This window comes from Serinus canaria, chromosome 1 (genome assembly GCF_022539315.1).
Source record: "Serinus canaria isolate serCan28SL12 chromosome 1, serCan2020, whole genome shotgun sequence".
Taxonomy (NCBI): Eukaryota; Metazoa; Chordata; class Aves; order Passeriformes; family Fringillidae; genus Serinus; species Serinus canaria.
This window is the reverse complement of record NC_066313.1, coordinates 51,172,161-51,184,414: the sequence shown is the minus strand read 5'-3', so window position 1 is coordinate 51,184,414 and position 12,254 is coordinate 51,172,161. Positions and strand designations below refer to the sequence as shown.

Below are 12,254 nucleotides of genomic sequence, written 5' to 3'. Positions count from 1 at the left end.
GGAGTCTAGCTAGGATGAGGAAGAGGATATAGGGTGTATTGGGAAATACTCAAATACGTGTTAACAGAGTTGCCTGCTCTGACATGTAGGCATGGACAGCCAAGTCTTAAACATCAATGTCTGAAGCTGGGTATGCATTTTCTGTTCCTGTATGTTACCGTGATCCAGAGAAGAACACTCTAGTGGTTGAGAAATCCCCTCCAGTCCCCAGTGGCAGCAGGATGCAATCCAGAGGATGGCCAAGCACCTTCAGTGTTCCAGGTTTTTTAGTGTTTGACAGCTATGAGAAGGAATCACAGGATAGTATAAATCTGTGAACTTGAATGCAGAATGTAGAGGACTTAGATTAATGCCACTCACATGTGGCCACAGGAAGCCCCTTTGTGCTCAGGAGACATATATAGCAGCCATATAGCAGTAACACACACTCCCTCCTGTTCTTGTACATTCATACATGGAAAAAGGGATGCATTGCTGAAATCTTACCACATGGAACAGTTTATGGAAGTGTCTCCATGTTTGGAGGTGGTGTTTCATAGGTAGTGGTCTGGGGAAGACTCACTATGCCACCACATGTAATGGAAAGCACTGAGAAACAGTGCAAGGTCCCCCTAGGAAGAGAGAAGTATTTCCTCACTCTTTCCAGCTGATACTTCTTAACTGTTTAACAGTGCAGGAGGAAAAATGAAGTCAAACAAAAGCACCTCCCCAAGAACAAAGGACCCAAAAAAGCATGACCTGTTTGGGAGGAAATCCTGCCCTTCCACCTTCATGCAGCTGCAGGTGGCAAGTTTCCAGCATCTTCTAAATATGACTCTTTGACCTGAGGCTAAGTGACATGCTTTCTGTCCACACTCTTACTGGACACCAGAGAAGGTTTCTGAGCTATAATAAAAAAATACCACAACTAGGTGGCAAAATTAGCTGTTTCATTAGCATTTGAGGCCTCTGACACTGCAGTGTGGTTGTGCTGGACATTGTAGTGTCAGAAAATGTGTGCTGTCTATAGACCAAGTGCTTATAACTGTCCAGCACTAGCTCTGAGGCAAATCCAAGCTCCATGTGCAGCATCAGCGTCTGAATTTTTGTATCTCATAGTTACTAGGTAAGACAAACAGGATTGCCTTACACCGGACTGTTGTACCAAAGGAAATTCTGGTAGGTCTGGAGTTACCACTGTTTTCTTTCCTCCTTGGGCTCTTCATCCAAGTGCCATAAACCTGGCAGGGCGGTTGGAAACCACAGCAAAATGGTGCAGGCGGTGTAGCTGTGGCAGGCAAACCTGCCTGTTTTGCCAGGCGTGATCTAACTTAGCCTTGGATAGATGCCTCTTGGTGCCACTTGCCATGGTTAGTCTCTGCTGCTGCTGTCCGGCTGTCAATGCTGGATGAGCTGTGAGCAAGTGTGCTGGAGAACTTCCTGGCCTCTGCACACTTTCCTAGGAGTGTTAATGACTTCTTCTTAGAATGGTGCTTGCCACTGAGGCTCCAGGAGGTGGGTGATGTGAACATCTGGACCTGCTGTAGAGTTCCTGTTCAAAGACCTAGAGAGACAGGTTGAATGTCTTCTGGATCTCCACTTCTCTGCTGCAAAACTTTTGTTTTGATGTTGTCACCACAAGGAGATTGTGCTGGCTCAGAAACCTGCTGTAAGCTGTCATTAACAGGATGTGCCACCACAAGTGATGGTAGAACAAGCTGGCAACTTGTGCAGGCCATCCCCTTGGAAGAGGTGTAGAAAGCAGTGGACTTCTGGGATGTCATCTGAATGAAAACTTAGTGGGCAGTCATTAGACTGTTAATATTAATGGAAATCCTAGACCTATGTGTGATAGAAGCAGTGCTGCTCCTGTGGCCTCCCAGTTCCTTATGACTGCATCTTCTTCCAGAGGCCAAATCCTTCCTGCCTTTGTTACAAGTTGTTACATCTCCCTGAGATGCCATGGCATGCCTTATTGCCCTGCTGTCAGCATATGCACCTTGATAGCAAATACACTTGTTTTTGTAAAGTCTATTGACTCTCACTCTCCCTTTTGGTGGCTCTCATGGCAGTCGGGTGGGATGAGAGCTGCCTGTGCCCATGGATGAAAGTATGAGGGCAGGAGAGACCGTGAGCACTTGTAGGTGCTTTTACAAATTTGGGGTCTTGTATTGCCCCGGATAACCGCAAATCCACAGCTAGGTCCTGCTTGGAAAGGTTTGCAGTTGGGTTAAAGAGCAGCTCTGCTTCCCTCTGCTTTTGGTGCTCCAAGCTCTGGGGTGGAAGAAAGATGGCCAAGTGTCACTGTACGGTCTCACTTCAAAGTACAATGTTGTCAAGTTTAACAAAGCAACTGAGTTTTCAGGTGTTTAGTGAAACACCAACCCAATTTACTAAAGAAAAGAAAAAAAAAATTAAATACCTCAACTTGAGTTGGGATAGGGATATAATTTTTCTCAGCAATTACTCAAGTTTAACTTAAGTTGCATGTTTTGCTATTTATATCTCAGGTTTAAATGCAGTATTGGATATCGGTAGCACTGTTGGAAATGTCAGAAGTACAGCTGACTTATATTAATATGTAGATTCAAGGGAATAATTATCTTGGCTTCATGAGCTTTATTAGCCGGGATGTGCTCTTCACATTGTACGTAGCTGATACTGCTTTTGCAAGTTTTGAGTCTTAAATCAGAAAGTAGCAATAAGCATATCCACAGTTCCTGGTCTGAATGCTGAAGTAAGTTTACTTTATCTCAGAGGCAAAAACTCAATCCCAGGAAGCTCTCCACAGGTGGCAGCAGCCCTGCTGCCATCCTGACCCAGATTTTGATAAAATTCCAGGGCGGTTACGCTCAGCGAGATCTGGCGTGAACTGCTGCTGTGTGAAGGCCCACTTCAAAATGCAGACGCTTGCTTTTGGAGTCATTCAGGCCAGGTTTTGGAAGGCTTTGCTTCAAAGTCCAGGTGAAGCCCATGGCTGAAGGCATCTCCCAGCGTGCTGGGGCTGGTGGTGCCGCCACACGCCCCAGCCACTAACAGCTGCGCCATTCCTCCAGCTGCCAAGATCCACTGCTGAAACTATACTTTTTTATCAGGTCGTGTTTGCATCTGGCAAGGATTTGTAGACACAACATCATTAACAGCAGTGCATATTTTCACAAGATTTACCTCTTCAACACTTTTTCCAAGTTAGTAAATCATAGCTTCTTTAATGTCCTGCTGGCTGCGTGAAAAACAGGAATTTATGTAACAAGCTCTGAGCCGCAAACCTTTTCCTGTTAGGAAAATTTTTTTTTTTTCATTGCTGGCAGAGTTAGGAGACAGCTCTGTTACTCAAAGAGCGACCTCAAATGTCCTCAGTACAATAATACCAGATTATAACATTTTTGATGACTAAGGAATAGCAGCGATTTCTTAAATATTTAACACTTGTGTAGCAGAGGAGAGGGAGCTGAGCCTCATCGCGGTGTTTTCCCTGCTCGATGTTTTGTGTGTTTGGTATGACTATTTTGATAGTAAACAGTGATCCTGAGCCAACCGGGTATGTTTACAAAATACAGTAAAAAAATGAACTGGCGCAGGAGGTTTTTTAATCAACAGAGCAACTTTCTTGCGACATTTGTAGAGCTGGACTTGTGTCAGCCACAGATTGGTCTGTGGCCCTTGAGTGAAAACAAGGGGCTGTGCCAGGCCAGCCTCACAAGGCTTCCTGGCCAGCCCCTGGGGTGCGGGCAAACCCAAAGATGGACTTCCAGGCTTTCCCTCCCTATGTGCTAGCTGCACCTGGTGCAAATAAAATTCCAAGGCTTTCCCTAGCACCCTGTTGCTAGACCAGAGATAGTATTTTGGTTGTAAGGTTGCTTGAAGTGAAGAAATATGGTCTTACTTTACAGTTTCTAGGAGGGCTTCCTTTTGAAATTGAGTAAGGAAACACTCAAATCAGAGTCGTCCTAGAATGCTTTGGGTCGAAAGAGACCTTAAAGACCATGTAGTTCCAATCCCCTCTGCCATGGGCAGGGTTGCCTTCCACAAGACCAGGTGGCTCCAAGCTGTGTCCAGCCTGGCCTTGAATACTGCCAGGGATGGGGAATTTTTGATGGTGTCTGTTGAACGGGGATAACTTGTAAAGATGGTTCTTTGGAGGAAAGGTTGGAGAGGCTTCTGAGTTCAGGCACATGGTTTGACTCAGCGCTGTGCTGGTTGAACAGCCAGTGCCTTGAGGCCATGCTCTGCCATCCTCTGGTGTTAGGGAGCGTCTTGTGCCCCTGTCTGGGGTGAAGCTGTGCTTCTGGGGACATGGTCTCAGGTCGGTAGCACCTGTAGGGTGTTGCAGGACTGTAACACCTCCTTGCTGACCTCATCTACTGAAAGTCTCCTCTGTGATCCCAGAGTAACCACTTCTGTTGAGCTCAGCAGAAGGCCAGTCCTGCTTTGTCTGTTTGGCTTTCCATGGTCCAGAAAATATCATGGCTTTTGCAGGGAATTTGAGCCTGTTGTCTCTGGTTTAAGCCGTGAGATGACTGTTCGTGCTGGAATGCCTACTTAAGATCTTTAGACATGTTGCTGAAAATTACTCTGAATGGAAGGCAGATAGTGAATTACTGATTTCTCTGCCATTGAGGTCTACTCTGGTTTTAAACATCTATTTCATGTGCTGTTTTGTGGTTCTCTTCTCCTTGTTCTGCATGAATTGCAGTCTAGCATAGACCATGGTACTGTCTCATCCTTCTATTAACATCTACGCTGCCTCTTTCAGCACTCTTTGAACTTGTGGCCTTTTGTTAGCAATTGTGTCAAGACACAGGAAAACTTTTCTGTTGATACACTGTTTTTTACATGTGCTCAGCAGAAAATTATAGGAGCAAAATAGGTTTTTTTTACAGCTTGGTAGTGCAAAAATTAGTCTCTTGTTAACAGGTCAGCCTGTGGCCTTCCATTTTTGGATTTTTTTTTAATTTGTCTGTATTTAAGAACAAAACATGAAACATTACTCATAGCTAAGGAGGTCAAAAAAAAGCTCCAGTACCTCTTGCCATTCTTGGCAGAAGATATCTGGTGCCCTCAGGTATTTGAAGAGTTAATTTTGCATGTTAAAATGTTGATTTTGAAAGAGAATGATGATTTTAAGACTGAGGGTTTCATTACGAGCTTGTCTGTGTTCTTTACATGCCTTTATCTTCTATGATTTCTTAGGCAATTTATGATGTTTACCTATAAAAATTAGAACTTAATCCTCAACTGGTTTTCTATATGTATTTTCTCGTACAACACAATCGATACAAACCTCACTAATGCTCAGTGGCAATAGTGACAGTTTGTGTGGTGCGTGTCTGTAGGGTTTTGGGATGTGCAGGATGAGAATCCTTCATTATAAGGACCACAGAACAGGATCTAACATTCCTGAACTTTGCATAAAATAATAATTAAAAAAATCCATAAATACAGTCAGGTTCAATCATTAGATGACTCACTTCAGTCATCTTCATGATCTTCTGGCTTATTTTTTTCTTCTTTATGTGGAATTTTTATTTCAGAACAGTTCCTGCAGTTTTATTGAACTTTTTATAATGTCAGATGCGATGGAGGCAGATGACAGACAAATTGACATGGCGACTCTTTGCAAGCCTGTTTCAGCCAGTTCAGAGCGATGAGCAGATAAAAGAGGTTTCCAGACTGGCATGTTTTCTTATTTAATGATTACCCCTGTGTTTTCTAACAAAATGAGAATATGCTTACAAATCAGGTGTTAGTATGCCATAAAAGATGCATGTCTTCTCCATTTCTTACATGCTATTCTGTTTTTCAGAATTCAATCCGTCACAACCTGTCTCTGCACAGCAAGTTCATCAGAGTGCAGAATGAAGGAACAGGGAAGAGTTCCTGGTGGATGCTCAATCCTGAAGGAGGAAAGAGTGGCAAATCTCCTAGGAGGCGAGCAGCGTCCATGGATAACAACAGCAAGTTTGCCAAAAGCAGAGGCAGAGCTGCCAAGAAAAAAGCAGCCCTTCAGTCTGGTCAAGAGGGGAATGGTGACAGCCCTGGATCACAGTTCTCAAAGTGGCCTGCAAGTCCCAGCTCTCACAGTAATGACGACTTTGACAACTGGAGTACATTTCGACCTAGAACGAGCTCTAATGCTAGCACAATTAGTGGAAGACTTTCTCCTATATTGCCAGAGCAAGATGACCTTGGAGATGGGGATGTGCACTCCATGGTATACCCATCATCAACCACCAAAATGACTTCTACTCTACCAAGCCTTTCAGAGATGAGTAATTCTGAGAACATGGAAAATCTTTTGGATAATCTCAATCTCTTATCACCTAACACATCAATGACTGTGTCAACCCAGTCTTCATCTGCCACCCTGATGCAGCAAACACCAGGTTACTCATTCGCATCCTCGACCACAAGTATAGGTTCACCAAATCCTGACTACAGGAAATTCACTTACGCTCAAGCTAGCATGAGCTCCTTGTCCCAGATTCCTATGCAGACTCTCCAAGACAGTAAGTCAAGCTACGGACCGATGAGCCAATACAACTGTCCTGCCGGACTTCTGAAGGAGTTACTGACTTCCGACTCTCCGCCGCACACTGATATCCTGGCATCGGTGGACACTGGTGTTTCCCAGGCTGGCGGCAGGGCGCTGGGCCAAAGTGTGCTGATGGTCGCCAACTCGGTGGTGCCCAACTACGGCAGCCAGCCCCCCCACAACAAAATGATGAACCCCAACGCCCGCCCTCACCAGGGACATAACCAGCCAGCAGTCAATGGCCGTGCCTTGTCACACACAGTGAACACCATGTCGCACACGTCAGGGCTAAGCCGCCTGTCGACAGTCAAGACTTCGCTACAAGTGCCTATGAGTCACCCGATGCAGATGAATGCCATGAATCCGTATGCCCCTGTTAACAGTTGCAATGGCTACGGGAGGGTGGGAATTGTTTCCCTCCACCAGGAGAAGCTTCCCAGTGACTTAGATGACATGTTAATTGAACGGTTGGACTGTGACATGGAGTCGATTATCCGTAATGACCTTATGGATGGAGAAACGTTAGATTTTAACTTTGACAGTGTGTTGCCTAACCAAAGTTTTCAGCACAGCGTAAAGACAACCACACACAGTTGGGTGTCAGGCTAGGATGTAGTAGGAGGTAAGCTGTGCTTTTTATAATAAATCCGCAAAACAGCTAAAGGGAAAAGAAAAATGTCAAGATGCTTAAAATCTGGGAGTTCTTCTGTGTTGTCATGTGAACTCCCTCGGTAACAGTCAGTCACTTTGCAGTCCTTTGTTAGTTTGAGAGTCAGGTTTGCACTGGTGCATTAGGACTGTCGAGTACCGACTTCTCTTGCTTCATGTGGAGAGCTAATGTTTTGTCGTGGTTGTTCTAAACAAAAAACTTGCTGGTTACTAGCCAGTAATGAATAATTATTTTCCCCCCATTTAAATATCTTAAAGCTAGCTTGAGCATATTTTAATAGGTTTATTCATCTGTTGTGAATGTTAATTTGTTCTTTTTGTTGTTTTTTCTTTCTTCCTAGGCTATGGTTAAATTCTCCAGACTTGTCTGACAGCAGGAACTGAGAAAAGCAGTACAAAGATGTCCTTCACCTTTCTTTTTAATTTTCTTGACAAAGCTGTGCGCATGCACTAACTTTTTTTGGTTGTTTTTGGTTTTGTTTTTTTTTTTTTTCCTTTTGCCTTCCTTTCGTCAGAGTTGGCAGCAGAGAGAGTATTTTCCTGTACAGGATGTTTGCCCAAGGTTTGCAGGTTATGTGCTGCTGTAGATAAGAACTGTGCCATTGGAAATTTCGTTACTCTGAAGTGCCAAATTCACTACACCATATAATCACAGCAAAGACTCTTACTTACATCATGTCGTGCTTTCGGTTTTGTACAGTATGATCTGTAGAAGAAGAATTGTTTTTTAAGACTATCTGTTTCGGTCTAAGAAAAGTTTATAAACTTTTGTAAGAATACTGTGATGATCTCATGCCCTAAGTAAGTTTAACCTTCGTTGATGTTACCTGTGTTTTGATGAATTGAGATAACTGTGGACTTGCCTTGCAGCAGTACGAACTGCTTTATTTTACTCAAAATTGCCACACATTTCATATGGGAATAGAAAAGCGTGTTAAATATGATCCTACTAAACTCACTGACTATTCAAAGCAACCAGTAGGTTAAATGCCATTTGATAATTTACCTGTATTTGTGTAAATTTATGCAAGAATATATCTGGATTTCATTGTCAGATTAATCACTTTGTTGTTGGGCTTAAGATAATTTTTGGAATACTTTCCAAGTTATTTTTCTTACAATTAAAATCTACTTTTGTTACATAGGCAACTTAAAAAAAAAATAAATCTGAGATCTGGCAGCATTCATAACCTCTTCATTTTGTACAGTATTTTAACTGGATTAAGTACATGTTTTTATAAATTTCCCTAGCACTTGGGAGTGCTAATAACAGAAAAGCTTAATAAGGATCTTGAATACAAAACATTTCTGTCCCTTTTTTTGTTGTGTGATGTATGAATATAGACAACTTTATGTTTAGAAATATTTAATCAGTTTTATATATGCATTTTTAGAAATGTCATCTGCTTCTATTACCATTTTAACTACCACGAAGTGTTAAGTATTCATTGTTAAGATGCTTGTACAATGCTTCACATTTATATTTATTTCATGGAGGTCTCATAATGTTTGTGCGCTCAAGAGCAGAACCTTTTGCGGAAAATTTGTAATTGTAGTAAAATTATTGACAAAATTGTCTTTTGTCTTAATTAGCACTAGTTGTAGGGTTCATCAGTGTTTCTGTTGTAAAGCAGTAGATTTGAAGAGGCAAAAATGCTATTTTTGAGTGGGAGGCTAAAACTTTGACCTTATTGCAGGACAAAAAAATTACTTTTTCAAAAAGAAAGATAAAGTAAGTGGCAAAGTTATACAAATGCATGAGGTTTAGGATAGGGGAGAGTATTAATAACAGAGGTCTTTTATCTGTGGAAAAACCTGGTCTTGCTGGAGTAAGCATACTCACTGACAGCTACCTGAGCATTTCCAGGACTAGGTCTTAGAATAAACGATTTCTGATTTTTTGTCATTGCATGATGCAGTTTTCATGGATGTGTGAATAAGAGGCCTCACCTGTCTTTTCACTGGTTTCTACACAACATTTGTGTTACAGAAATCCTTGGAGCTTTTTTTTATGCACTGACAGAATTAACAGGTTTTTTTTGGTTTTTTTTTTTTTTTGCCAGGGCTGGCTCTTATGAGGAAGGGGAGAAACAAATATTTCTACACTGATTTTTCTTTTGTGTAAACATCTCACAAACAAAATTTTTTATACTGATTTTTCTTTTGTGTAAACAGCTCACAACCAGAAAATGTCCTATTTGAAACTCATCTTCCCTGTAGTGATTGTGTATGGTGGAGAAGGAAACAGGATGTGCCAAGTAAATGAAGTTTAGAAACAAGCCATATGTTTAATGATCCTGTTATGACTTTCCTAAGGCTCTGCAATGTATTTATTGATGTGCTACCATTTAGCTCCCTGTTGGGCTTAAATCACTACTAATTACATCTGGTCCTACTTTTTTAGATATGCTGTATGGTTGTCAGGCAGTTCCAGAGCTGGTGTGATACAGGATCTTCCCCAGCATGGAGTTGGTCTTTGAACTTGTTTTGAGCAAAATCAAATGTTCTTAGTGCCAAAGCCTCAGTGAAGCCCCCTGCTTTTACAGGCAGATATCTCCAGTAGCATCTTCACCATCAAATGCCTAGTCTCTGAGACATGGTAGTAAATCCTGGCAGTGGAGCCAAGTGGAGGGCTCATACAGGGGTTTCTGAAGATCATTCTGTCTGCTGCAAGTGCAAAAAGTTTTGCTCCCAAATAGGCACTGATACACATGGGCCAAAGTTGTCATGAAATCCACCTCTGCATGTAAAGAACGCAGTAATCAATGCTATGCTCCATGGGGATGCAGCTGAACATGCTACATTTAACAATATACCTCCTGTTTATTATTTACTGCTACTGTATAACTTCCTGTAAACAGCTGTTTTATTTCTTTCCTTTTATACCTATGAATAACATAAATGTAGCCTTACATTAATTACAACAGTCTGTAGAAAGCCCTTTTAATTATTGTGAAGAAACGGTTGTAGATAATCAGAGATTTGGACTGCATGGTCTATTTGGCATTTTTTGGGGTTTGGGTTTTTTTTAATTTTGAGGGGGTTTTTTGTTATTTGTTTGGGGTTTTTTGGTTCTGTTTTTGGGTGTTTTTTTTTTTTTTTTTTGTGGTGCCATTCTAATGTGTTGCAATTGTAATTCTGGAATACTGTGAAGTTGAGCATGTTGTCTGCCTTGAAAACAAACATTATGTGACCTCTAGTTATAAATCCTTTTTCAGTAAAAGTACCAAGTTTCTGGAGTAACTTAGTTTGTCAGAATTGTTGTAAATGATTGGTTTGTGAATTGTGCAGATGATCTTACCTATGCAGCCTTGTTTTTGACTTTTCTCTGGTTTGTACTGTTATTAAAAGTTTATTGTATTATAGAGCTGTTGAGATATTTTAAATATAAAGATGTATTGTTTCCATAATATAGCTATATGATATATGTTTAGGTAGTAGATGCATTAATTGGAAAGCTCTGCTTTGATAAACTGACAGTTTGCCTACACTTATAAGCAAAAATCATATTGCTTATTATTATTGGCTTAGGTCAACAGAGCATCCCTGAGAATTGAAATTGGACCAATTATAAAACAGTATAAAATTTGCACTTGTTAAACCACTGGATGTATGTTAGTACTTTTTTATTTTTTTACTGATTTGAAATTCCTATTTTCATTATGAAATTGCTAGGATTCTTAATTTATGACTGATTTTAAATAAGGTATTCTCATTATTATTATTATTATTATTATTTTGGTAATCGTAATATAAGATGCAGCATGGTTTATGCAAGCAAAAAGCAAATTATTCAACATGAAAACTGGCCTCTTTTTTGAAGGTGTTCCACAAACCAGCAATATCTGAGAGATTGGCATGTACATACTGCTAGTTCTATTTGCGAGTGGTGTGACAGCTCTTCAACGCTTCACTGCTCTTAGTCACATTGCAAAATTAAAATTCATACGTGGATATTTTCAGAAAAAGTGCCTGATGTACTTCTACAGACACATGAGAACAATCCCTGACAGTTTGTTGTATAAAGCCATAAATGTATATAAATTATGTTAAAAAGATTTTGTGTCCTTTCTTGTATGCAGAGAATGAGATTTGTACCAGGATTCTACTTGTGATTAGTAATCCTTCTACTGAGATGTTGTCGTAATCACTTTCCTCACCATGTAATCTTTTTAATGATGATGATCCCATTTGGACAATCCTGATGGCATTAGCAATTTTATACAGAAAAATACCTCATGGTACCAAGTCTTGCCTGGTGAGATGATAACATATTAATGAGCAAACACTAACTGCAGAATAGTTAACAAATTTTCCATTACTTGGTATAAAGGAATTTTTCTCTCTTAGCATTGCTTCTGGATTTGGAACTGTAGCAGGTACAGGAACCTAATAGGGCTGTGTTACCAGTGTTTAATCACAACCTAGTGTGCTAAAAGTAACTTGTTTACAAGTCTTTGAGACTAAACGCAAGAAGAATCCATGCCTGACTCCCAGGGCTCAGGAGGCAGCTTTGTGTAGAGGTGTGTTGTTACTGGAAGGTGCACAGAGTGGTGTCAGACCGTGCTGCAAGTGCTTCAACAAGCGTAGTTCAGAGAAAATGGCAAAAAGTCCTGAAATCGTTTCAGAGTGGGTATTTGTAAGTATAAGCTCTTAATAAAATTGCTATGACATGAGATGGTAATTAGTGTATCAGAATGCTATGTAATACATTATTAAAGAATAATAAAAAAGGGGATGTTAACATCCATCAAATCACAGGAAAGAATTAGTCTTTTAGTCCAAATGACGTGTTAGAACCTAATGCTATTAAATGTGGAAGAGAGCGGGCCCAAATCCTCTTGGTCCTCTTTCCCTTGGTTTTTGCCTCTGCCCTCCAGAAGTCTGTACCTTTTCTCAGGGCAAGTTTTTTCCTTGCTGAACATTTGCCAACCTTCCTGGTGCTGCTCCTTTTGCAGCCATGCTTTAGGCTGTGGTGATGGGAGCGCTGCTGATGCAAGTGAGTAGGGAGAGCAGGAATGTCTAATTTTTTTTTTTTTTCAATTTAATTTTTTTTTAAATTTAGATTGTG

General features: G+C 40.9%; 1 protein-coding gene across 1 annotated transcript in view; it reads left to right on the top strand.

The window, feature by feature from the left end:
• Window positions 1-11,948, top strand: part of FOXO1 (forkhead box O1) — a 61,947-nt gene extending 49,999 nt beyond the window's left edge. Inside the window, exons 2-3 of the mRNA XM_050970534.1 lie at window positions 5,786-7,136; window positions 7,525-11,948. Of these exons, the coding sequence (XP_050826491.1) occupies window positions 5,786-7,123 (1,338 nt within the window). The 3' untranslated portion in view covers window positions 7,124-7,136; window positions 7,525-11,948. The remainder of the gene's footprint in view (window positions 1-5,785; window positions 7,137-7,524) is intronic.
• The last annotated feature ends 306 nt before the right edge of the window (window positions 11,949-12,254 follow it).